This window comes from Mustelus asterias, chromosome 3 (assembly GCF_964213995.1).
Source record: "Mustelus asterias chromosome 3, sMusAst1.hap1.1, whole genome shotgun sequence".
Lineage (NCBI taxonomy): Eukaryota > Metazoa > Chordata > Chondrichthyes > Carcharhiniformes > Triakidae > Mustelus > Mustelus asterias.
This window is the reverse complement of record NC_135803.1, coordinates 93,535,018-93,560,171: the sequence shown is the minus strand read 5'-3', so window position 1 is coordinate 93,560,171 and position 25,154 is coordinate 93,535,018. Positions and strand designations below refer to the sequence as shown.

Sequence of the window (25,154 nt, the reverse complement as noted above, 5' to 3'; positions counted from 1 at the left end):
ACAGAAAGGGGAGTTGCAGAAGGTAGAATGGGAGTGCGTGTTTAATGATGGGAACTATTATACTGCCATAATGCATTCTAGTTAAAATGTGTGACATGGATATGCAAAGTATGAATCAACCACAAAACTGGAGGAGTTTTGAACACAAAGCACACCCTATTGTAAATTTTGAACATGGGAAGGTTGAAAACTGTATTAGATGCCAGACGGGCTAAAAGTCTAAATCACCAAATTGACAGTTTAATATAATTAATTAGAGATGAGGGAAATAATTCAGTGGAATAAATGAGAAAGGAAAGTGAACAGGGTAATAAAAGATATGTTATAGAGGAGCTAATAGTAGACAGAGGACAGAATCAAAAGTGAGATCCATTGGATACAAGAAAGACATTTAAAGGGATTCTAGGAAGTAGAATACAATTTGGGTGATAGCTATAGATGAAGGAACAAAGTTTTCTTAAAGGAAAGAGATAAGATAGACAATAATGGGCAGTTGAAAGCCCAAAACACTCTGAGTTTGGGATGATTCTGACATAAGAAAATGTGCTGTAAGCAAGTTATCTTAAATAGCATCACTTTATTACGGTAAAAACAAACAAGTAAAATAAGTTATGGCCTGGGATCAAATTGAAAGATTTGATCTCTTTTTCAAAGATGTTATTAGGTTATAGATTTCAGGGAAAAAAAGAGTTTCCAGAGGACCGGGGGAAAGGTTATTTGTGCACAAAGGCTTTTTCACCGGAAAAGGGGTCAGACAAGTATTGAAGACTTTTTAATTATTGTAGAAATTTTGTGCAAGATCATGCCCAAGTGGTAAAGCCCTTATAGGACTTGATAAAGGGAGGGAGGACTAGTCAGGAAAAGAGAGTGGGGGGATGCAGAAGTATAGGCTTTTTCAGATTTGAAGCAGGCTTTGGTGACAGCCTCAGCTTTGGTCACCAAACCATTACACATTTTCTGAGAAAAAATGATGGAATACAGGCAGTTGCTCAGCAGCATGGGGACAGAGAGAGACCAATAGGGTATTACTCCATTCAGTTACTCAGTTGCCAGAGGGATATATCAGTGTGTAGGGGCACTAGCTTGCACCTCGTGGCAGTCAATGTTTCGGAACCCCTCACCTCGATGGGAAAAATAATCCTCCATAGCCCGCATACTCAGGCTGCCAGTGTTCCTTTAGAAGCAGCAGTAATAAAAGTTCAAGCTCACAGGAAAATTGAGGATAAAGTACAGCAAGGAAATCATTTTGCCAACCAGGCAGCAAAGGCCTTAGTAAAACAGGATTGGGAGTGGACACAGCCTGTAGTTGGCAGCTGTAGCAGCTGAGGACAGTCCAGATATTGATGTAAAAAAAGTGCAGGAACAAGCAGAAGAAAAGGAAAAGAAGCATTGGAAAAAGAGTGAGGGCAGAAAGGTCATGATGGAATATGAAGGGGAGAAGGGAAAATAATATTTCCAAAAGTAATAAAGCATTCGTTACTGAAAATTTATCACGGAATAGCACACACGAGCTTGATTTATTGAAGAAATGTTAATATTGTCAGAGGTGTCTGCAGTGCATCCTAGTGGTCCCAGGACATTCCTGCAAGATTAAAATGGGAAGTCAACCAGGACCCAAAGGACCCCGGGAGAATTTACAAATGGATGTTACAGGGCCATTACCACAGGTACAGGGAAAGTATACTGTTTAGTAATTGTAGACCAGTTTACTCAATGGGTTGAAGCATTCCTATGTAAAGGTGCCACAGCTACAACAGTAGCTGTGATATTAGCAAATGAGATAATTCCCAGGTGGGGAATACCTCTTCAGCTGGATTCTGATTGGGGAACTCATTTCACGGAGAGTTTTGAAAGAGGTCTGTCTTAAAGAAAGAGTTAAGAAGAGCCAGGAGGGGACATGAGAAGTCTTTGGCAGGTAGGATCAAGGAAAACCCTAAAGCTTTCTATAGGTATGTCAGGAGTAAAAGAATGACTCGGGTAAGATTAGGGCCAGTCAAGGACAGTAGGGGGAAGTTGTGCGTGGAGTCTGAAGAGATAGGGGAGGCACTAAGTGAATATTTTTCGTTGGTATTCACACAGGAGAGGGACAGTGTTGTCGAGGGGAGTACTGAGATGCAGGCTGTTGGACTGGACGGGATTGAGGTTCATAAGGAGGAGGTGTTAGCAATTCTGGAAAGGGTAAAAATAGATAAGTCCCCTGGGCCGGATGGGATTTATCCTAGGATTCTCTGGGAGGTTAGAGAGGAGATTGCAGAGCCTTTGGCTTTGGTCTTTGTGTCACCATTGTCTACAGGAACAGTGCCAGAAGACTGGAGGATAGTAAATGTTGTCCCCTTGTTCAAGAAGGGGAGTAGGGACAATCCTGGTAATTATAGACCGGCGAGCCTTACTTCTGTTGTGGGCAAAGTTTTGGAAAGGATTACAAGAGATAGGATTTATAATCATCTAGAAAGGAACAATTTGATTAGGGATAGTCAGCACGGTTTTGTGAAGGGTAGGTCGTGCCTCATAAACCTGGAGTTCTTTGAGAAGGTGACCAAAGAGGTGGATGAGGGTGAAGCGGTTGATGTGGTGTATATGGATTTCAGCAAAGCGTTTGATAAGGTTCCCCATGGTAAGCTATTGCAGAAAATACGGACACATTGGATTGAGGGTGATTTAGTGGTTTGGATCAGGAATTGGCTAGCTGTAAGAAGACAGAGGGTGGTGGTTGATGGGAAATGTTCATCCTGGAGTTCAGTTACTAGTGGTGTACCACAAGGTTCTGTTTTGGGGCCACTGCTGATTGTCATTTTTATTAATGACCTGGATGAGGGCGTGGAAGGATGGATTAGTAAATTTGCGGATGACACTAAAGTCGGTGGAGTTGTAGACAGTGCGGAGGGAAGTGGCAGGTTACAGAGGGACATAGATAAGCTGCAGAGCTGGGCTGAGAGGTGGCAAATGGAGTTTAATGCGGAAAAGTGTGAGGTGATTCACTTTGGAAGGAATAAAAGGAATACAGAGTACTGGGCTAATGGCAAGATACTTGGTAGTGTGGATGAACAGAGGAATCTGGGTGTCCATGTGCATAGATCCCTGAAAGTTGGCACCCAGGTTGATAGGGTTGTTAAGGCGGCATACGGTGTGTTAGCTTTTATTGGTAGAGGGATTGCGTTTCGGAGCCATGAGGTCATGCTGCAACTGTACAAAACTCTGGTGCGGCCGCACTTGGAGTATTGCGTACAGTTCTGGTCGCCGCATTATAGGAAAGATGTGGAAGCGTTGGAAAGGGTGCAGAGGAGATTTACCAGGATGTTGCCTGGTATGGTGGGAAGATCGTATGAGGAAAGGCTGAGGGGCTTGAGGTTGTTTTCGTTAGAGAGAAGGTGGTTAAGAGGTGACTTAATAGAGGCATACAAGATGATCAGAGGATTAGATAGGGTGGATAGTGAGAGAATCATCATAGATGAATCATCATAGAATCCCTACAGTACAGAAAGAGGCCATTCGGCCCATCGAGTCTGCACCGACCACAATCCCACCCAGGCCCTACCCCCATATCCCTACGCATTTATCCACTAATCCCTCTAGCCTACGCATCTCGGGACACTAAGGGCAATTTTAGTATGGACAATCAACCTAACCTGCACATCTTTGGACTGTGGGAGGAAACCGGAGCACCCGGGAGGAAACCCACGCAGACACGAGGAGAATGTGCAAACTCCACACAGACAGTGACCCAAGCCGGGAATCGAACCCAGATCCCTGGAGCTGTGAAGCAGCAGTGCTAACCACTGTGCTACCGTGCCGCCTTTTTCCTCGGATGGTGATAGCTAACACGAGGGGACATAGCTTTAAATTGAGGGGTGATAGATATAGGACAGATGTTAGAGGTAGGTTCTTTACTCAGAGTAGTAAGGGCAAGGAATGCCCTGCCTGCAGCAGTAGTGGACTCGTCAACATTAAGAGCATTCAAATGGTTATTGGATAAACATATGGATGATCTTGGAATAGTGTAGACTCGAGGGACTTTAGATTGGTTTCACTGGTCAGCGCAAGAGGGCTGAAGGGCCTGTACTGCGCTGTAATGTTCTATGTTCTATATGTTGGGAATAAAGCCGAGGTTTCACATACCATATCACCCTCAGTTGAGGGATGGTGGAGAGGATGAATTGAATATGGAGAGATCTAATAGACCATCTATATTTTCTCAAAAAGCAGGTGATCATGCAACAGCAGCACCAAGATTGGACTAAATTGGCGGGAGAGAGTAGTCCTAAGTTGCCTCCACCGAGAGATAAGGTAATGGTGAAACTCATGACAGACAAAAAGGGGCTAGGAATTCACCAGGAAAGGCCTTTTGATGTGGTGGTTACAGGGCAGACATGTGCCCTAATTGATGAGAAGCGCGGCCTGCGCTGAAGACACTGGACTCGATTAAAACCGAACATACTCCGGTGGTAAGCCCCAAGATAGCGAATCTGACCCAGTGACTGAATATTTATTATAATAGATGTGGAGAGAATCTGATTTGATCGAATTTATTCTGATTGCTAAATTTAAGGTCGCGAGACCATCTGGATTCTATTACAGATTATGTGCACAGAAGATCTCTGACCTGCCACAGCTATAATCAAGGCACAGCTCCAATCAAGATCGACCGGAAATCCTCCAAAGCAGAAGCAAATCAAGTCACGAGCGTGTACAAAGTGTGGTGCCGTGATTGTGCATGTTTTGTAAACAAGCTGTATTATTACCCGACATTGATCAACAATTGTGTTTGATTGCAGACAGAAGTTGCAGAGACTGTTATAATGAGTGCACGTGATTATATCTTTTTAGCATTGACTGTACAGATTTTGACTCAGGTGGGCCAGCAACTGAGGCCCTTCAGCGTTCCCCTCAGGAAGTATGTATTAGTACTTGTATATGGCACACACATACACTAGATTGTCTAGTTAGGCGAAGTGTTGGGTATGTTCGCACATTCCCATACGTGCAGGAGGGGGAATACCATTACAGCCAATGCCCTTAACATGGTCAGAGTTAGTAATGGTGGATCAAACAGCCCAGAATTCCAAGTATCCTGGACACCCAATACCAGGATTCATCAGTAGAGAGGTAAGGAAAGAATTTCATAACATTGAGTCTTGTGCAGGGAAGTTAGGTCATATAAACACCTATACACCTATCTATAACCTAGGGGAACCAGCTCCTAGTTCAGTTTTAAAACAGCCAATATCAAAACCAAAAGGGATATATTGTGCGAGAAACATGGAAGGCCAAGGGGAAAACTTAGGCATGAGTGAATGTGACCACATGGTAGATCGAACCACTCAGCTGAGTCCACCCCAGTTATGACCAATCTTGCAATATTTCTTATTGCTTTAGAGGAAACAACACTTATCCAACTCTCGATGGAACATATTGGAACATAGATTGGCATTGGATTATGTCTTGGCAGCAAGGGGTAGGATTTGTATAGTAATTGGATCAGAATGTTGCACGTACATACAGATAGTTCAGAAAACGTAACTAATCTGGTTAATCACATTAGGAAGGAGGTGGAGAAACTCAAAGACCCTGAACCGTTTACCTTAGGTGGTTGGCCCTCAGGCTGGTTGGGCTCCTTGGGAACATCAATCCTACAAAGGATTGCAATATTCTTCATGGTGATCTTGGCATTGATGGTGCTTGTCAATGTAGTTAAGTGTGCCTGTGCAAAGTTGTCCAAGTCCACAAAAGGGATGGTAACAGTGATAGCAGTTAAGTTGAGCAAGCAAGGATACCAAGGGACCAGTCAACCTTCAGGGCACAAGAACAAGAATTGGGGCACTTCAATTTAATGGCCTTGTCTTGGGCTATAGGGCCAAAAGCAGGGACCGATTTGAGGGGGGGAAGAACAAAATATGCAAAGATATTATAAACTGCACAACCACAAATTAACCAAGTATTAAAAGCTTAAACTGTATTTTCAATATAAATGTATTGAGCGCCTTGGCCAACTTCGTTCTGAATGCAGCATGATGGGAAACAGTAGTAGACAGGCCGAATTCTTTTAATACAATGTAGCATAAAAAGGCAGTTTCTGTTATCTGTTTTTGGCTGTGCAAAAGGCAAGTTTAAAAGGCCTGGTTTTAAGGGAGTAAATTCATTCATGGGTAGCAAGGCTGGAGCAGTCTTTCAAGCTGAAAAAGGAGGCCCTGGTTCCAGTGAAAGAATGACTCCTTTCACCAATTAAAAATCACAGATGTTAACTATGGCCTTGGTTACTAGTAATGATGTGGGTTAGGTTTCCTAGGTAAAGGAGAAGGAACTTACATGGGCAATAAGCTAATAATCTCCTATTCCTGTTGACAGGTGGAACATTATTGGCTAAGGTAATAATGTGTGATGATTGTGACTGGACCCTCCAATCTGATTGACAAGACTGGGTGGGATATTGAAATGTTCAGAATAATATAATAACTTTACCTTGCAATATTAGCTCAGAGAGGACAGTCAACGCTCATTGACTGTCTCTCTCTCCTGACACATGTATTAGCAAATAAATTCCTTTTCGTTCTTTAACTATATACTGTCTTTTGCAGTCTATGTATTGGTCGAGTAAGCTTCAACAAAATACAGAGTATCCCAGGGGGACACCTGAGAAAATTCCTCTTACAATAGTATAAATTTGCAAAGCACCAGATGCCATTCTTTTAAAATTTAGTGTCACATAATCCTTCCACTTACCATAAACACACTGCCCTTGAGTATTAGACGATCACATAGCATTCTTTCATTACAATAGACCAAATGAATGTGTCAACCCTTACATAAAAGTACAGATTTGGCTTCATCAGGCTGTTTACAATTAGTGTAATCATAAACTGTCAAGGCAGACTCATCTCTAATCATAAACTGGTGGAAACATTCAGCAGGTTTGATAGCATTGTGGTAAAAATAACAGAATTAGCATTTCATATCTGTGGCTGTTCTCATGAAAGAGCTGAAACATTGGACCAAATGGTGAATTATACTGTTTACAATGCTTGATCTTTTCAAATCATTATATATCCTATGAGAAAGCAGAGAGCTGGGCAAGTAACGATGAAACAGGCATAATTTGGCCAAATGGTGAATTATGCTGTTAAAAATGCAACCAATATAATTTGAGCAGGTGAGAAGGATATTGGACAGGGAAAATTCCCATCAGCACCCTGTCCACCACTTTCTCTTCATTGCAAATGGCTGTTCAAATAAAAGTGGATTCATTTTTATTCGCACAAAAACATTGATGGAGCAAGGTATTTCACATCAATTGTGCCTTGATAATAATGGGCACAGAATGCCAATGTACTCCCAGAACCCGACAGTGCTTTGGGCCAAGGAGGTGGTGGTAATTGTTTAAATGCACATTTTACAAAGTGCAAGTGTAGTCAAAAGGTCAAACTGAAATTAAGAAGTATTTCCAACTTTTAACTGCAGTACCTATAACATTACGCTGCAGCAATTTGTCTTCAGCATATAAATTTCCCAGTACCTGATTCACATAGGTAAGTTCTTCACCACAGGAAACAACCAAGTTCCACCATTACTGCAAAGAATTCGAGATGATAATTTCAACTTTACTGAGATACAAAATTGCAATTTGCCCATGTGGGTTCCAGAACTCAACACTGTAGGTATGCAAACTTGATAAGTACAGGCCACAACATTTTCTTGAGGGGGATAAAGTCAAATGCCCACTTATTCTGAACCACTCAATCACTTCTTCCACTAGCTTACTATGGGTTAGCACTGATCACCGACTGATGGCATGTTTCCAGACTTTCCAACTGAGATAAAGGAGAATCACCAAGAGACAACAAACAGAATTCCATTATCTTACCTGCTATTGTTCAAAGTCTCAGCTGTAGAACATTGTCACTGCTACAATTCATGCAGCACATTCCCTATACTTCTGACGAGCAAAATACTACAGATACTGAATCGAATTCTGACGAAGGGTCATTGTCCTGAAATATTAACTCCCTTGCTCTCCAAAGATGTCGTCAGATCCAGAGTATTTCCAGCATTTTCTATTTCTCTCCTATACCTCTCTCCTTACAATCGAAGAGAAAAGTGAGGTCACACAGCATCCTTAGCTTAATATCTATAAAAATTAACTGAAGTCTGATCATAAGCAAAAATACCCAAAACATAGCAATATGTAAAATGACCCATAGCAGACTTTAGTAAAACCAATGGTTTTCGACTAGCAGACAAATAATAATGGAGGATAATTCAACTAACCACTTTGTTACACATTTATCATCTGCATTTTTTAGTACATTAGGAAACAACTTCTGATTTGTGGGGTGGCAATTAAAAGGGATGATAACCTTCTGGTTATAAAAATGTACTACTGCTGGACAAAACACTGATGTGTGAACAGTAAGTTAATAGCAACAAGGTCTCTCTCACTAAATGCTGAAACAAAAGGAGTTTCCCAGGAGAGGAATTTAATTGAACAATGAGAGATTCAAAAGGTAGGATTCACAAAATTATGTACAATAGTAAGATCTCATAGGGATTTGAAAAGATTTCCCTAACGAACTGAAAGTGTTTATCAATAAAATCACTAGAATGAGAGTGAACGAATACTGTAAATACTGCTTAACTGAGGTTCCAGCTACGGATTTAAAAACATATCAAATATCCAAAAAAGGAAGATGCGGTACAGTTCAAAGGGGAGAGGCATAATCATGGGCAACCTTTCTTCAATTTACATTACATGTCCTGTTGATGGATTCTTTGGAAATGTTCAATTGTGTCCAACTGTGAAAAAATATTCTCGCCTCATAAGAAACACCCTCTGAAGATTCAAACTGCCACACTGGATCAGAGCACATAATTTGTCCAGACATCTGGGACAAAATATCCTTCCTGTAGAATTACGGGGATGTACTGGAGCAGCTCAGCTCCGAGGATACACCACAAACATGCATGTGGTTGCCACAAATGCTCTCATGATCCAATGATGGTAGATTTCATGAAAGTGGAAAATATATGTAGAGACATCTATCTTCAAAAGGTGTGTGTGTCGAACTTTCAAGTTAATTGGTGATCTTTTCCAGGTCTGGGAAGCATTTCTGAACTGTTTCTAGATTGGATAACCAACTTACTCAGTTTCTGCAGCTGTACTATTATACCCGCTAAATATTAAACTACAAACAATACATGAACCAATTTGTAATCGGTATAACATTCTAAAAGATGGGTGGAGAATGGATCCTTACAGAGGATAGTAAGTTGCACTGTCTGCAGAGATTCAGGTGTGCACTGGAATCAAAGTGAGTCAGAACTAATTGACTGTTTGTCAACCAGGTGAACTTATATCATTATTCAAGTTTAAACTTCCTAAACTCATGTTCCTCAACAAAATGGTAGGACATGTAGCCACCCAGTAAAGGTGATCATTGCAGCAGAAATAAATGCCAAAGAACATTTTCTTCTGTGACAACTGCCTTAATCTGGGGTGGAAATTAAAAGCAGGTAACTGGCAGAAGGCGTAGGGGGGGACAAGAGGAAGAACTTTTTTTTGTTTACACCGAGGGTTGTGGGTGTCTGGAATTCATTGCCTGGGTTGGTGGTGGAGGCAATGATTCTGAGCTGTTAAAAAGAGTATCTGGATCTGCACCTTAAATGTTATAACCTACAGGACTATGGGCTGGATGCAGGATTAGAAAGGGCACCTGGGTGTCCTCAGGCTGACATGGACAAGATGGGCTGATTGGCCTCCTTCAGTGCTGTAACTTTTCTATGGTTCTAGGCACATCGGAGACTTTTGGGAAATACTATCCAACTTGTGGATCTCAGAAATAGACAATCACACTGAGAATTGTGATGATACTGTGCCTTTAAGAAATATATTTATGTCATGTTTCTTATGCAGGATTTTTCTAGCAGTCAGTTCTATGTATTGGTGCTGCTTTTGGCTATAACCGGCAGCCTAACATGTTGATGCTGTAGAAGCATAATTGATCTTAATTGCTGGAATATTTTGTTTTAATCTGAGCTAATGCAGTGTTGTAGTTTTAGTGTTTTCCCCTGGGGTTTATCTGAATGGGGCTTGATTAGATTGATTGACAGGAAAATTCATCTAGAATCATCTAAGCTAACAGAGCAAAAAGAAGCTTAGTTCCTGTTTGAGAGCTGCAGAGAAAAGAACCAGCTCCCTGTCTGTCTCTGGATTTTGAGATTGGGATCTGCCAGAAAATAGGTGTCTTTTTCTGAAGTTCTGCCATTCGAAAGTAGATCTTTCTCTGGAAACTGCTGTCTGGGAGTCAGAAGACAGGTTTTTTTTGTGACTGTCCAGAGGGGTAAAAAGGCTGGAAACAGAATCCATGTGAGCATATCTGTTTTTGTGCCAATTGATTCTGAAGAAAGATGTATGTTTGTGGGGATATTGCTTAAATTGGAACTAAAGAGAAGGACAGAATCATAGGATCATAGAATCCTCAAAGGGCAGAAGGAATTCATTCGGCTCATCAAGTCTGCACTGACTCATACACAGGTTTACCCTATAACCTCACGTATTTACCCCGCTAATCCCCCTAATTTATATATGTTGGGACACTAAGGAGCAATTTAACATGGCCAATCAAGCTACTCTTCACATCTTTGGACTGTAGGAGGAAACCAGAGCACCCAGAGAAAACCCAAGCAGACACAGAATATGCAAACTCCACACAGATAGTCACCCAAAGCCTGAATTGAACCCGGGTCCCTGGTGCTGTGAGGCAACTTTGCTAACTACTGTGCTACCGTGACATCCATCGCTGTTATTGTTTCAACTGGCAAATGTTATGCTAATTATTTTTGTTATATTCTAACTGCTTTGTTAAATAAAGCTCGTTTCAATAAAAGCTTCCTGGTGGAGAAATAGAATCACACTGGAGCAAAATAACTTGTGCGCTTAGTGATGCCAAAAATCAAAGTTCTTAAAGTTTATTAGTCACAAGTAAGGTTTACATTAATACTGCAATGAAGTTACTGTGAAATTCCCCTAGTCGCCACACTCCAGCACCTTTTCAGGTCAATGCACCGAACCGGTATGTCTTTCAGACTGTGGGAGGAAACCTGAGCACCCAGAGGAAACCCATGCAGAAATGGGGAGAACTTACAAACTCCACACAGACAGTGACCCAAGCTGGGAATTGAACCCGAGTCCCTGGCACTGTGAGGCAGCAGTGCTAACCACTGTGCCACCCTTTGGGTCCAGGCTAACTTCATAATATACCTTGGAGTGTCTGATTTGGTGCCTAACCAAAGCTTTTGAAACTGTCAAATTTCTCATGTTTACCAGAAGGAGTAGGTAAAGAAGTTAAAATTTGGAGAGATACAGGAATAAGTCAATCTTTGATAGTGAGAGGCGATATGTAGACTAGAATGAGTCTTGCCAAAAAAGGTAATAATATGCAGAGTTCATGGTGAGAAGAGTAGTGATCCATTATATAATGTTGGGGGGCTCGGCCAGGATTAAAATCTATAACTCCTCGTTTGGTTGCAGATTATTGGACTCAAAGACAGTGAGTGGTGAGTATTTGTTGTTTCTTTTCAGGTGTTGCATTTGGTAGGTTTCAATAGGCAGTGCCTTGTGGAATAGCGATACTTTCAGTGACTAAACAGTTCCTGCATGTGGAAGAAGTCACGGAGTGGTTTACAAAAGGTGGTTAACGCAAAGCTTTTGGAATTGTCAATCGAGCTGCAGCTGACATTATCTGAAGGGGCGAGGAAGACAGATAATTGCAGTGAAAATTCAGCATTTAAAATTGCCAGAAACACAGTTGAAATCAAAGTTTATTATTCACAAGTAGGCTTACATTAACACTGCAATGAAGTTACTGCGAAAATCCCCTAGTTGCCACACTCCGGCACCTGTTTGGGTCCACAGAGGGAGAATTTAGCATGGCCAATACATCTAACCAGCACATCTTTCAGACTGTGGTAGGAAACCAGAACACCTGGAAGAAAACCACGTAGACACAGGGAGAACGTGCACACTCCACACAGACAATGGAAATGGCTAGAATTCAATTACAAATGAAACAGCTCGAATTAGAAGCAAAAGGAAGAGATTGGGTAGTGGAAGCAAGAGAGAGAGAGAGACAATTGCAGCAGAAAGGAAAACAGTAGCAAACACAAGAGAGAGGGAGAAACAAAGGGCAAGAGAACTGAAACGGTTTGATTTGCAACAAGAATAGCACTGGCAGAACAAGAAGAAAAAGAATAGCCCTGGTAGAGCAAAAACAAAACGAGAATTAGAACTTCAGGAACTGGAAAGATAGTTTGAACTTGAAATGTTAGAAGTGCAAATGCATAAATCTGAGTAGAAGCAATAAAAAGGAAGCTGATTTTGCATTGATTCATGTATCAGGGTTGGTTTTCAACATCAATTTAATTCTGAGGGGGATAGAAACTGAGGAAAAGAGAAATCTTCACAAGAACAAAGGAGATCTTATGGGAGATAGTAAAGATAGTGTACCTCAGGTTAAAAATGAAACTCACGAGGGTGGAAATTACATAAAAAGCCTCAAATGCTTTCACTGTTATAAAGTAGGACACAAAGTCACAGTGGTGATGGTTTAAGAAAAACACTGGGAAGACAGATGTGGTAAAACAAGTTAAGCCAGTGGAATTTGTTAAAATGGTAAAAGGAAACCTCAGTTGAAGCTGAAGAGGTGCAAAAATGTACAGCTTGGTCAGGGTTTGGCTGATAAGAAAGTACCAGATCTCGTTAAAGAATTTACTCATGTGGGTAAAGTTTACTCATGTGTACCAGGAGGAGTAAGTTAAGAAGTTGAGAGATACGGGAACAAGTCAATCTTTGGTGGTGAGAAATAAAGAGATATGCATATTAAAATGAGTCTTGCCAGAAAAGATGGCAATATGTGGAATTCATGGTGAGAAGAGTCGTGTTCCATTATATATTGTGAGGTTGGAGAGTCCAGCGAAATATTAGAAAGTGGAAGAGAAATCTGAATGTATACCGTGGTTACGACTCAGTGAATAACCAAATCCAGATGATTCTGAATTTGACATTCCTCTAATTAAATTGGATAACGAGGAAGTTATCAGAAATTGGAATAAATTACTGAGCTACCTTCCAGAGGAAAATTAAAATGACTTGAAAGAGTTATTACAATCACATGGAGATATACATGGGAATAAACTGTGATTGCTAACGCGTTTCATGAATTTGATGAAAATAGTAGTAATGTTCAATGGTGGAAGAGATAGCAGAAATGGACCACACTACTGTTATATTTGGATGCTTAGATTTAATAAAAAATCTACTATATATAGAGTACGAATAGTGTGAAACTAGAGGTTTCGAAAAATGAAGCCATCTTTGCATATCGATGGTTCATTTTTTAAGGGGGTATGTGTGACAGTGCTATGCCTTTAAGAAATATATTTGTGTCATGTTTCTTGTGCAGGATTTTTCTACCAGTCGGTTCTGTATTTCGGTACCACTTTATCTATAACTGGCAGCCTACATATTGATGTCGCAGAAGCATAATTTATCTTAATTGCTGGAATGTTTTGTTTTAATCTGGGCTAATGCATTGTTGTTGTTTTAGTGTTTTCCCCTGGGGTTTATCAGAGTGGGGCTTGATTAGGTTGATTGACAGGAAAAGTCATGTGACTGGACAGGCCTAGGTTCACAGAGGGAAAGTAAGCAAAGTTGCTATTTGGGAGCTCAGGAGAGACAAAATAGCCCTCCCTCTGTTTCTTTCTCTCTCTCGATTTGGAGACTGGGATCTGCCAGAAAATAGGCATCTTTCTCTGAAGTTCTGCTGCTTGATAGCAGATCTGTATCTTGAAACTGCTGTATGGGAGTCAGTAGACCGGTGTCTTTCTATATCTGTCCAGAGGGGTTAAAAGGGAAGAAACATAGCATGCACGTGAGCATATATGTTTTTGTGCTAATTGATCCTCAAGAAGGATGTCTATGGGGATATTGCTTAATTTGGAATTAGGGAGATAGATAGTTAAGTATTTCAATTGGTAAAAGTTATCTTAATTCTTTGTTATATTCTAACTGTATTGTAAAATAAAGTTTGTTTTAATAAAAGCTTCGAGTGGGCTAATAGAATCACACCTGGAGCGAAATACCTTTTGTTCCCACTAATGCTCAGAATCAAAAAAAAGTTAGTGTCTAGGCTAACTTCATAATATACCTTGGAGTTTCTGATCTGGTTCCTAACAGAATATATAGTGGTGAGAATATCTGCCATGCTTCCCTTGTCTGGAATGGACATAACAGTTGTTGAATGATAGCAACGCAAAGAGGGGTTCTGGGAAAGATTTTGCCTCAGATTATCTGAAAAAAAAAGAGCACCATGAATGCCATGAATTGCTTTACCTCTCAGTGAGGCTTATCAAGTCATTAATATATTGATTATATAATTGATTCACTGTCCACTATGTCACCAATCTTGGTGTCATCTGCAAACTTACTAACCATGCCTCCTAAATTCTCATCCAAATCATTAATATAAAGGTTATCTCGGATTGCAACGGGATCTTGATCAATTGGGCCAATGGGTTGACGAATGGCAGATGGAGTTTAATTTAGATAAATGCGAGGTGATGCATTTTGGTAGATTGAACCACGGCAGGACTTACTCAGTTGATGGTAGGGCGTTGGCGAGAGTTACAGAACAAAGATCTAGGGGTACATGTTCATAGCTTCTTGAAAATGGAGTCACAGGTGGACAAAGTGGCGAAGGCGGCATTCAGCATACTTGGTTTCATTGGTCAGAACATTGAATACAGGAGTTAGGATGTCTTGTTGAAGTTATACAAGACATTGGTATGGCCACACTTGGAATACTGTGTACAGTTCTGGTCACCCTATTATAGAAATGATATTAAAATAGAAAGAGTGCAGAAAAGATTTGCCAGGATGCTACTGTGACTTGATAGTTTGAGTTATAAGGAGAGGCTGGATAGACTGGGACTTTTTTCTCTGGAGCGCAGGAAGCTGAGGGGTGATCTTAAAGAGGTCTATAAAATAATGAGGAGCACAGATCAGCTAGATAGTCAACATCTTTTCACAAAGGTAGGGGAGTCTAAAATTAGAGGGCATAGGTTTAAGGTGAGAGGGGAGAGACACAAAAGGGTCCAGAGCAGCAATTTTTTCACATGGAGGGTGGCGAGTGTCTGGAACAAGCTGCCAGTGATAGTAGTAGATGCAGGTACAATTTTGTCATTTAAAAAGAGTTTACATGGGTAAGATGGGTATAGAGGGATATGAGCCAAATGTAGGCAATTGGGACTAGCTTAGGGGTTTAAAAAAAAAAGGGCAGCATGGACAAGTTGGGCCGAAGGGCCCGTTTCCTTGCTGTAAACCTCTATGACTACGAATGTTATGAGTGTCTGAGAAGAATAACCCAAATGGGAGTACTCTGCAACCCTGAAAATTGTTTATTAGATACCTGCAATTAAAATTTAAAATGCTTACTTTCATATCACCATTCTCAGGTGGGCTACGCCAGACAGTTTGCTGAGTATACTACTGTTATAATCGCAGTATGGAACCCTGGTTCAAATGACGCTGACTTTTTTCTTAGAAAACTGGGGGACAGAGTCACATGGCTGTATGAAAGGTTTGATTAGAATATAATACTCCTCTACTCCCCCCTTTGCCTCATTCATGTATAGTTTTCAAAAAATTACACTTCACTCAACCAATCTTCTATGAATTTCTTCTCACAATTCCCCCAGATGATTGTCATGTCACGAGCCACAAATTCCACTCCCACAAAATCACCCTGGTTGCATTAACTTATTCCAGGTTTTCCAACAAGCCTTTAAAACAAGGCTTCTGTTTCACTTTTAACAAGGAATCCAGCACCAGGTTTTCCACCACTTTTCTCAGGTTTCCTTTGTCTTTCCAGCTTCCCATACAATAACTGTCTACACTTCCCGTTGCTTTAAAGGCAGCCAACATAATTAAGGACCCCACACACCCCGGACATACTTTCTTACACTTCTTCTGACAGGAAAAAGATACAAAAGTCTAACAGCTTCTTCCCTGCTGCCATCAGATTTTTGAATGGACCTACCTCGCACTAAGTTGATCTTTCTCTACACCCTAGCTATGACTGTAACACTACATTCTGCACTCTCTCGCTTCCTTCTATGAATGGCATGCTTTGTCTGTATAGCATGCAAGAAACAATACTTTTCACTGTATACTAATACATGTGACAATAATAAATCAATCTTAAAATGTTTTACATAAACTCGGGTACTCAATCCTCAACATGATACTATTCCTTCAAACACTGGAAATAAGAATGCCAAACCATGATTGCTTCAGATATGTGGCTTGCCTGTGGCCAACCTCATCAGTTCTTCTCTTCCCAGGTCTGACTTTAACTTCCACAGTGCCCTGTTCCCAAAAGCAGTTCTTTGTTTAACTTCAGACTTCTTGGAAACTTCAACTTAATTTCTCCAATTTCCTTAACTAGCCATTTGTTAGGCTTCCTGCACTTGTTTTCTTAACTATTATTCTATTGTATGACTTTTCTTCTAGCAAAGCTGAGGGAGACATTCCTTCTCTAGTCTTCTATCACCAACTGCTATGACTTCAGATATAAAAACACTAAAAGCCTTCCTACCCTAAAGATGCACCTGGTTACTAAACAATGACACTTTATGCTTCTCCAGTTTGTTTACTTTGAACACCATAACCCTCTCTAAGCAGAACAGAAACCAAAATCCCCGCACATACATTCACATTCGGCAAAGGTGTTTGTAACTTATAGTTTTATGCTTCCTTACACAGAAGCACTAAATAAAATCCATTTAAAACTATATCTTATTTCTAATATTTAACAGTATAAACTACCATTGTTTTCCTGATATCTTTTGCAATGTTAACATTTTGAAATTCTCCCACTTTAAAAATCAGTAGACAGATAGCAAGACAACAAGCATTTATATAGCACTTTATCATATCACAGGATGTCTCCGAGCCCTTCACACATGATGATTTAAGTTTAAACAAATCAGATCTGCATATTCAAAACTATAGAATCCATCATTAGACAGAATCCTCCCTGGTTGTTTTTTTTAAGTACCTGCAAGTTCTGTCAGTCAAACCTAGCCCTCAAGGAACTTGATCTATTATTACAAGTGTTAAAAGATAGTCTTAGCTGCCAGGGACATCAAGAAAATAATCGTAGTGCAGTATTTTTTTAAAAATTGAGGACATTACTACAAAACAACATTTGCTTCCTTTGCTGCTAATTGGTGTAGTCGGGATTGCATGCAGAGCATTGGTGTTGCTTAATGTGTTTATTTTATCTTAAATTACCTACAAACTTAGTGATCTAAACAGGAGTGTACAAGCAAATAATTAAAGAAACTTGATATTTACCAGTATTATGTTTAACAGAATGACAGTGGAAGCATTGGCCAGCCTTTCAACAATTGTCTTTCAGCAATCTTTCTTTGCAGAAGTTATATTTAAACAATTGACATGAGAATAAAAAGCTCAAAAAGTTCAGATAATGTGCTAATCTAAAACTGATGCAAAACAATCAAAAAAGAGGGCTTTTAAGGAGGTTTCAGTACAAAGGTAACTGAAATGCTGAATGCAGCTTGGAAAAGCAAAAAGAAAATCAGTCAACTAAGTCTTTCCACACTGAGTGAACAAACAAATGAATTGGGGGGGGGGGTCATGTGACTGACTTTCCAACATCACAATATGCAAAATGACACAAAGGATGGTCTTTGTAATAGATTGAAAAAAAGGAAAACAAAATACCGCGGACGCTGGAGATCTGAAATAAAATCAAAATGCTAGAAAATCTCAGCAGGCCTGGCAGTGCTGGTGGAGCAAGAAAGATTTAATGTTTCAAGTCCACTACAACTCTTATTCGGAACTGAGGATTTAGTTTCAACACTGCCTGTCATCATTTATATAATTTATTCCCCCCAGGACAAATGTACATGTGCCCTTCAACTTTGATGTGAAAAAGTCAACATGCTATTTTTGCTATGGAAGTCCTCGTCAGCTACAAATTCCCAAAAGACGAAACGGTCAATCCAAATAAGAAAACTTAATGTTTGATGTGAATAGTGGTTGAGCTATTCCAATTTCAAATGCTTCTCTTCACAATCTTCTGGTCCAAAACTCCAAGTCAATATCTTAGGTATTTTCTGTATAACAGCTTGGCACCATTTGTCAACACTTAAGGTATCAAAGCCTCAAGACTATACAGAAAGAGAAGGGATAGATGATCACTTCACAATTACTTTCTCCCCCACATGGAGTACCTTTATGAAAACCTTCTAATCTGCAAATGTTTTGTAAACAAATACATCTTTTCATTTTCAAGCAATTATTACTTTCAAAAGGAAACATCTTCACAGTAAAATATATACTTCACATCATAACATTCCTGTCCTGACAAAATTTTACATCATTTGACCTTCATGAATAATGCGAAAAGAAATTTGCAAACAGAATTACAAAACCAATTAGAAATTTAAAAAACTAGAAACTATAGGATAAATAAAACTATAACATATTCTATGAACTCTTAGAAGCTGTGATTGTTTTCAGCAAGCCACACAGAACGAAGGAACACACACACACCCCTCCATAATTGTACAAGATACCAGCAAAGGTCATCCATGTTTTATCATTCTAATGTAAATAGTACAGATGTGTCACTTTAATGAGACCTTGCAGCACACAAGTTCCTTAACTCAGCTCATTAAAACAATAGCATCTTATTTGACATCCCAATTCATTAAATAGCGACAAGGAAAATAATTTCCCATGAACAGCTGCATGCTCTACCTAATAGATTTCTAGTGAATCAGCAGAACTATTACTGGAATGTATGTAGGGAGAGATTATACAAGAATTAGTATTAAATTCAGCCTGTACAAGTTCAAAAATGTCGTCTTCACATAAAAAGAAACCAGCGGATGGCATAAACTTCTGGATATTATGGTAGAGACAAAATCCCTGGAATTATTTAAGAAGCAGTTGAATTCTAGGTGGAAAATTTGTATATCCTTGAGGAATAATAATATGTAGTGGAAGACCTGCAATGTATAGACTTTCTGTATAGTCTTGAGGCTTTGATACCTTAAGTGTTGACAAATGGTGCCAAGCTGTTATATAAAAAATACCTAAGATATTGACTTGGAGTTTTGGACCAGAAGATTGTGAAGAGAAGCATTTGAAATTGGAATAGCTCAACCACTATTCACATCAAACATTAAGTTTTCATTTTTAGCACTGTTACCTTATTGGTAAATGAAACCAGTACATTAATTTGCTTTTATAAAAAGATTTACTGTGGATGCTGGAATCTGAAACAAAAACAGAAAATGCTGGAAAATCTCAGCAAATCAGACAGCATCTGTGGGGAGAGAGAGTAGAGCCAACGTTTCCAATCTGGATGACCCTTCCTCTTTTTATCTGCTTTTTGAAGGTTCATTAGGAATAATGGTTTAAATTTTACAGGTGGCTCACAAAAAGCTTGGATACTTTTGCTGTGCACTATCCATAGTTATTCACAAAGTCACAAAATAAATATAGCTGACGCAGGTCTTCCACTGTTTCCATTTTTCTAAAAGCTATTAAATTCAAACAGGGCAAAACAACGAAAGACAAGTACAAATAGAAAGTTGGTTTGTGGGCACCTAACTCAACAGATTAAGGCCCTTGCTCAAGCAACATTTTTGTGCGAGTGGGCATTATTCCCTTTATTTTCTCATGCAATGCATCACTTGCGACAGAAAAACTAAATGAGCTACCTGATGCAGCTGTGATGTCCTGAAAAGGCGATTGACACGTGCCCAAATTGTTCCGGAATAATTCTACTTTTTATTTTCCATCCCTTGGGACACCTTGGCTGGGTTTTTGAAAATCGCGGTCACGGAGGTCATATCGGAATCCCAACATCTCCGGGACAGTTTCGTATTTTCAAAAGGTCAAGGAAACGGAAAAGGCAGCCGCCACCAATTAGTTGCGCCTTAAACTCATTAAGGCTGTTCGAATTTGGAATTACTCCCACCGCCAGGAGCCTAATCAATTTTGTGCGCGTTAGTGCACAACTGTCAAGTTCGTCACGGGGACCTGGTACAGTAATTTTCGCTGCAGTTGTCGAGGGTCCAAATCTCAGGGGGCAATGAACGCCAGCAAAAGCGTGACAGCAACCAAGGCTGCTTTCGTGTTCCTGTCTGCTCAAATCGCGTAGGAAGGCAGTAATAGCTCACAGGAAACGTACCTTTGCCGCAGGTGCCAGAAAGCTCCTAGCACCTAGAGTACTAGGCACCTTTAATTGGAACGGTCAAGCTCGCCTCCTAGACAATTAGACTGTTTAAAATTAGCGTCACGATAGTCGAGACTTAATATTCATCCGCTTTGAAAATACGGTTCCCTTGGTTCAATTTCAGAATTCAATGTGAGAACATTGAAGATGTATTTTCACAACTACCACTCTGTGGCACAGGATCTTGGAGCTCAGATGTGCTTTAAAAATCGTACACATTGGCTGTGGCATTTAACTTGTGTGTGTCACGGCTAAGTAGATTATTCTTTGCAAAATACTAGTTTTAACAATTCCATCTTTTGAAGCAAAACCATCAGCAAAGTTTCCCTGATGGGTAAGCTATCCATCGGCTAAAGATACTGAGCCAAGATGTGGAGATGCCAGCGTTGGAATGGGGTAAACACAGTAAGTCTCTCAACACCAGGTTAAAGTCCAACAAGTTTGTTTCGTAGCAAAAGCCACTAGCCCCCTTTTGGCTAAGATAAAGTATAGTTATGCGGATGCTGCACTTGGTTGAGGTCATTAGGTTACATTTAAGCTTCATTTTCATATGAAGCAATTTTTAAAAGCGGCATCTCGGCCTTTTGGCTAAGATGCAAATGAGATCACGCCTTGGAGGAGGTGAGTCTGCACCTACTCCAATCAGCTTGGCTCATGTAGATCAGGCCCAAGACAGGTGTGGAGACCCTGTCTTGTCAGCTTGGATCGGAAATGTCTCAACTTGAGACTCTGAATTGGAAAAAGTATTAAAAAAGCCACTAGCTTTCTGAGCGCTGCTCCTTCATCAGGTAAGTGGGAGGACCACTTACCTGATGAAGGAGCAGCGCTCCCGAAAGCTAGTGGCTTTTGCTAACTTACCCAAACCAGGAAGATCCCAGATTTTATCTCCTTCTGTGCTAACTTGACTGACTTCTCGGCCTTTTGGCTAAGATCAAGTGTAGTTAAGCGGATGCTGCACTTGGTTGAGGTCATTGGGTTGCATTTAAGCTTCATATGTTTCATATGAAGCAATTTTTAAAAGCGGTATCTCAGCCTTTTGGCTAAGATGCAAATGAGATGAAACCTTGGAGGAATTCTCCGCCTGCTCCAATCAGCTTGGCTCATGTAGATCAGGCCCAGGACAGGGTGAATGGTCATTTGCCCTGTCTTGTCAGCTTGGATCGGAAATGTCTCAACTTGTTGAGACTCTGAATTGGACTTGATTTGATTGAATTGGAAAAGTATTTTAAAAACTTGACTGACTTCTCGGCCTTTTGGCTAAGATCAAGTGTAGTTATGCGGATGCTGCACTTGGTTGAGGTCATTGGGTTGCATTTAAGCTTCATTTTCATATGAAGCAATTTTTAAAAGCGGCATCTCGGCCTTTTGGCTAAGATGCAAATGAGATCAAGCCTTGGAGGAGGAAACCTCCACCTACTCCAATCAGCTTGGCTCATGTAGATCAGGCCCAAGACAGGGTAGAGGATTGCATGCCCTGTCGTGTCAGCTTGGATCGGAAATGTCTCAACTTGAGACTCTGAATTGGACTTGATTTGATTGAATTGGAAAAGTATTTTTAAAAAACTTGACTGACTACCTGGAAATTTGGTCAGCATTCCTGCACTTCATTGATACATAGCAATCCCTGATGCAAGTGACGTTATCTGGATATCAGGTAAAGACAATCAAATTTGATTCCAGCCGCATCGAAGAATAAAACCGATTTGAAAGTACCGGAGGGCATCGATCATTGTGGAATTGGCAACCAGTAACAAGTGTCTTCAGGAAGTGAAAGGGACAATTGTGGAGCAAAAAAAAAACCCATGAACTATCTGCCTATGGCCAAACAAACATTAAACTAATACACTTCATGTCTCAAATCATTAGAAAAGTCAACACATGCAAGCTCAAACTGGGAAATTCGGCAAGTTTAGATATGAAATTCAACTATTTTTTTCAGGCACCAGAGCGCTTGCAAAAATGAAGGTGCAAGTTCCTTAAAAGTCAAAAGGGAATACGGGTGTATAAAAGAAAAAAGTACGTGTAGTTCTTTATCTTTGGTGCACCACAAAGCCGGTCTGTGTGACCCTCTTTCCTGTATTTTCAAGCATAGTGGGCAATTGAAAGGCTCCTCTACAAATGACACATTGGTGCGAACTCATTCCACTGACGTCAGGAATGGACCATCAAATCACATAAATGATAGCCACCATATTCTACACATGTAGCTTGTTTAAATAGATGTACTCAACAAGAACAGTAAGCAAAACAGGTCCTTTTCAATCACTTGCAAAAGGAACATTTCAACTTATTATTCTGCCATGGTAGGGAATATATTAGCTTTACGATGCAACTAAACGGGTACCTCGTACCAATCCTCCATAGGATTTAATTACCCGTCCACACAATTTTCTGTTTCCCAGAGCTGTCCGTCAAGTAGACGGTATTACTAAAATCTATTGGTACCAGTCACTCCCACATGGTCCCTGGCAGCTCTAACATAAATACAACAATGTTGGTTGGTATTAAGTAAATAGAACCAGTAGTTTTCCCCGTTAGCAGTACAAATGTCAAACGCAGCTTCCGTTAGATATATATATTCTAAACCGCATTAATCAATTATTCAATAAGATTATATGTACAGAACATTTAATAATAAATCAAGTAATCCAGTTTGTTATAAACTTGTTTTTAAAAATTGCCTACGGTATATCAATCGCATAAAAAGGTGATTTCATGAAGCTCAAACATTTCAACCTCTTCATAAATCACAGAACGTATTATATTGCCACCATCCCTAAAATGGCTGAACGGATGTAGAATAAATGGCATTTGGGCTGTAAAACTTGTTCTACAGTCTCTTGTTGATCTGTGTTTTGTTTGCTGCATCGCTTATTTCATACACTCCATTGCCATTTTAAACATACCCTCCTCCATTGCCATTTTAAACATCCAACACAACCACTGTGTACTGCAAGGTGCATTTTGTCAGGACGTAATGACAGCGCCCTCCATCGAAATATGATACCTTTGACTGGCCCGGAACATCATACATAACAGTAAATCACAGCGGAGAGAGAGCAAAACATAAGCTCCATCAGGAGACTGGATTTATATTTGCAGTCGGCGCTGCAAAAATTAAAATCCCTAACATGCAGCAATGCATGCAAAAGCAACGCTAACGATTATACAGTGTGTGCAACAGTTTATGTAACTGATTTTCGAATGTACATCGTATGAAAGCTTATCTAACATCAATCAGCGACATTTGGGCTCAGCTGTCATCGACTTTGAATACTTGCAACCAACAGTCTGACAATTCGAGTCGCCAACGCAGACCATTTAAAAACCCATTATCGTGGGGGCAAACTCCAGCGTACAAAGCCGCGATTTCAGTAAAATTACAACCATCGCATTTCATTTAAATGCTCCTTTCAGTGAACTGCGAGTAAAACCATTACAAACATGAAGTATTATTCGCTGCGTCCTGCAGCCCACGCACTCGGCCACTGGTTGTTTGTTTTAGGGTGGAAAGAGAGAGATAACATTAAGGGGGTGCTTATTTTTCTTTAACACTTGATTTTGGGGGGGGGGGGACAGACACCATCAACTCACCAACGCCAAATTTCTCCTCCTCTGTCGGTGTCCACATCTCGCCCGGTGCTGGACAAGCCTGAGAGACGGTCGGTTTGCATGGAAGGGCGCGCGCGTGATAAGGTCGTTTATCGCTCACTGACCCAGCACTGAAGTGACTGTCCTCTTATTCCTTGGCACGGTGGCGACGGTAGACTATTTGCTCCACCTCGCCTCCGTCGGCCCGACTTTCGCTCATTGCGCCGCAGCGGTCACACTCGCTCCCAGCGACGCCATCCAGAATCACGCTGCTACTCGCCCCCCCCTCCCCCCTCCCCCCTCCCCTTCCCGAGTTGCGGCCGCGCGCCTGTAGGCATGCGCTGCTTAACGGAAAGCGCTCGCGCGGCGGGAGGGGAAGGGGGCGCGCGTCGCTGGCACCGGCAGGCGATAGGACGGGACGCTCTGTTTCCATGACGACGGTATAGACGCTCACGCGGGTGTGGACGACGGTTCTTGTCGCGCGCAAGGTTTTTTGGGGGTGAAGGAAAGGAACAGAGCGAATGAGCATTGGATCGACGGATTTGAAAGACCAGTGACCAAAATAGTCGTCTTGTCACTTGGTCAACGATTGGTGAGTAGAGCTTCCAATCCCATCATCAAGTCGTTCTATACACACATTCTACAATGTACATACACGTTTACACAGTGATGGAATGGCAATCCGAGAAGTGGATTACCTGTACATCTGTCTGGAGCGGATGCTCCCCAAGACAATCATCATTTTGGCATTTAGACGGGTTTTGTTTGCAGTAGAATTCGTGACATTCCTGGGTGCCAATTATGGAAGCAGTTATTGGTATCCAGTGTAGCAAATGATGCATTGCTTGAAGACCGGTTTGTCGAGAAGTTGACCCGAAGCTCAAACTGTTGGAACAAAGGTAAACTTTAGTCATCGAAACATTAACACTGTTTCTCTGTCCCCCGATGGTGTCAGACCTGCTGAGTTTTTCCAGCATTTTCTGTTTTTACTTCAAACTTCTGGGGATGCTGGAAATCTGAAACAACCGAAAATGTTGGAAACGCTCAGCCGGTCAGGTCAGGCAGCTTTTGCGGGTGAGGAGAGAAACAGTTGCCGTCAGGTCGATGGTTGGAGCCTGTATTGCCCAAGACTTGTCTGCAGTACCACCAAATGAGCAGCCAAATCAAGAAGCATGCATGCCAATCTAGAAAACCAAAATTGACCAGAAGCTTCAAAATTTGGCTGACTTGGCCCTCAAAAAGCTG

The 25,154-nt window shown here is 40.8% G+C and overlaps 1 protein-coding gene across 4 annotated transcripts in view; it reads right to left on the bottom strand.

Annotated features, from left to right (window-relative positions):
* The window catches only part of dock3 (dedicator of cytokinesis 3), a 1,050,162-nt gene extending 1,025,843 nt beyond the window's left edge, over positions 1–24,319 (bottom strand). For all 4 annotated transcript variants that reach the window (XM_078209344.1, XM_078209345.1, XM_078209346.1 and 1 more), the window contains exon 1: positions 23,913–24,319. In XM_078209344.1, coding sequence (XP_078065470.1) covers positions 23,913–23,949 — 37 coding nt within the window. In that variant the 5' untranslated portion in view covers positions 23,950–24,319. The remainder of the gene's footprint in view (positions 1–23,912) is intronic.
* Between the last annotated feature and the right edge of the window lie 835 nt (positions 24,320–25,154).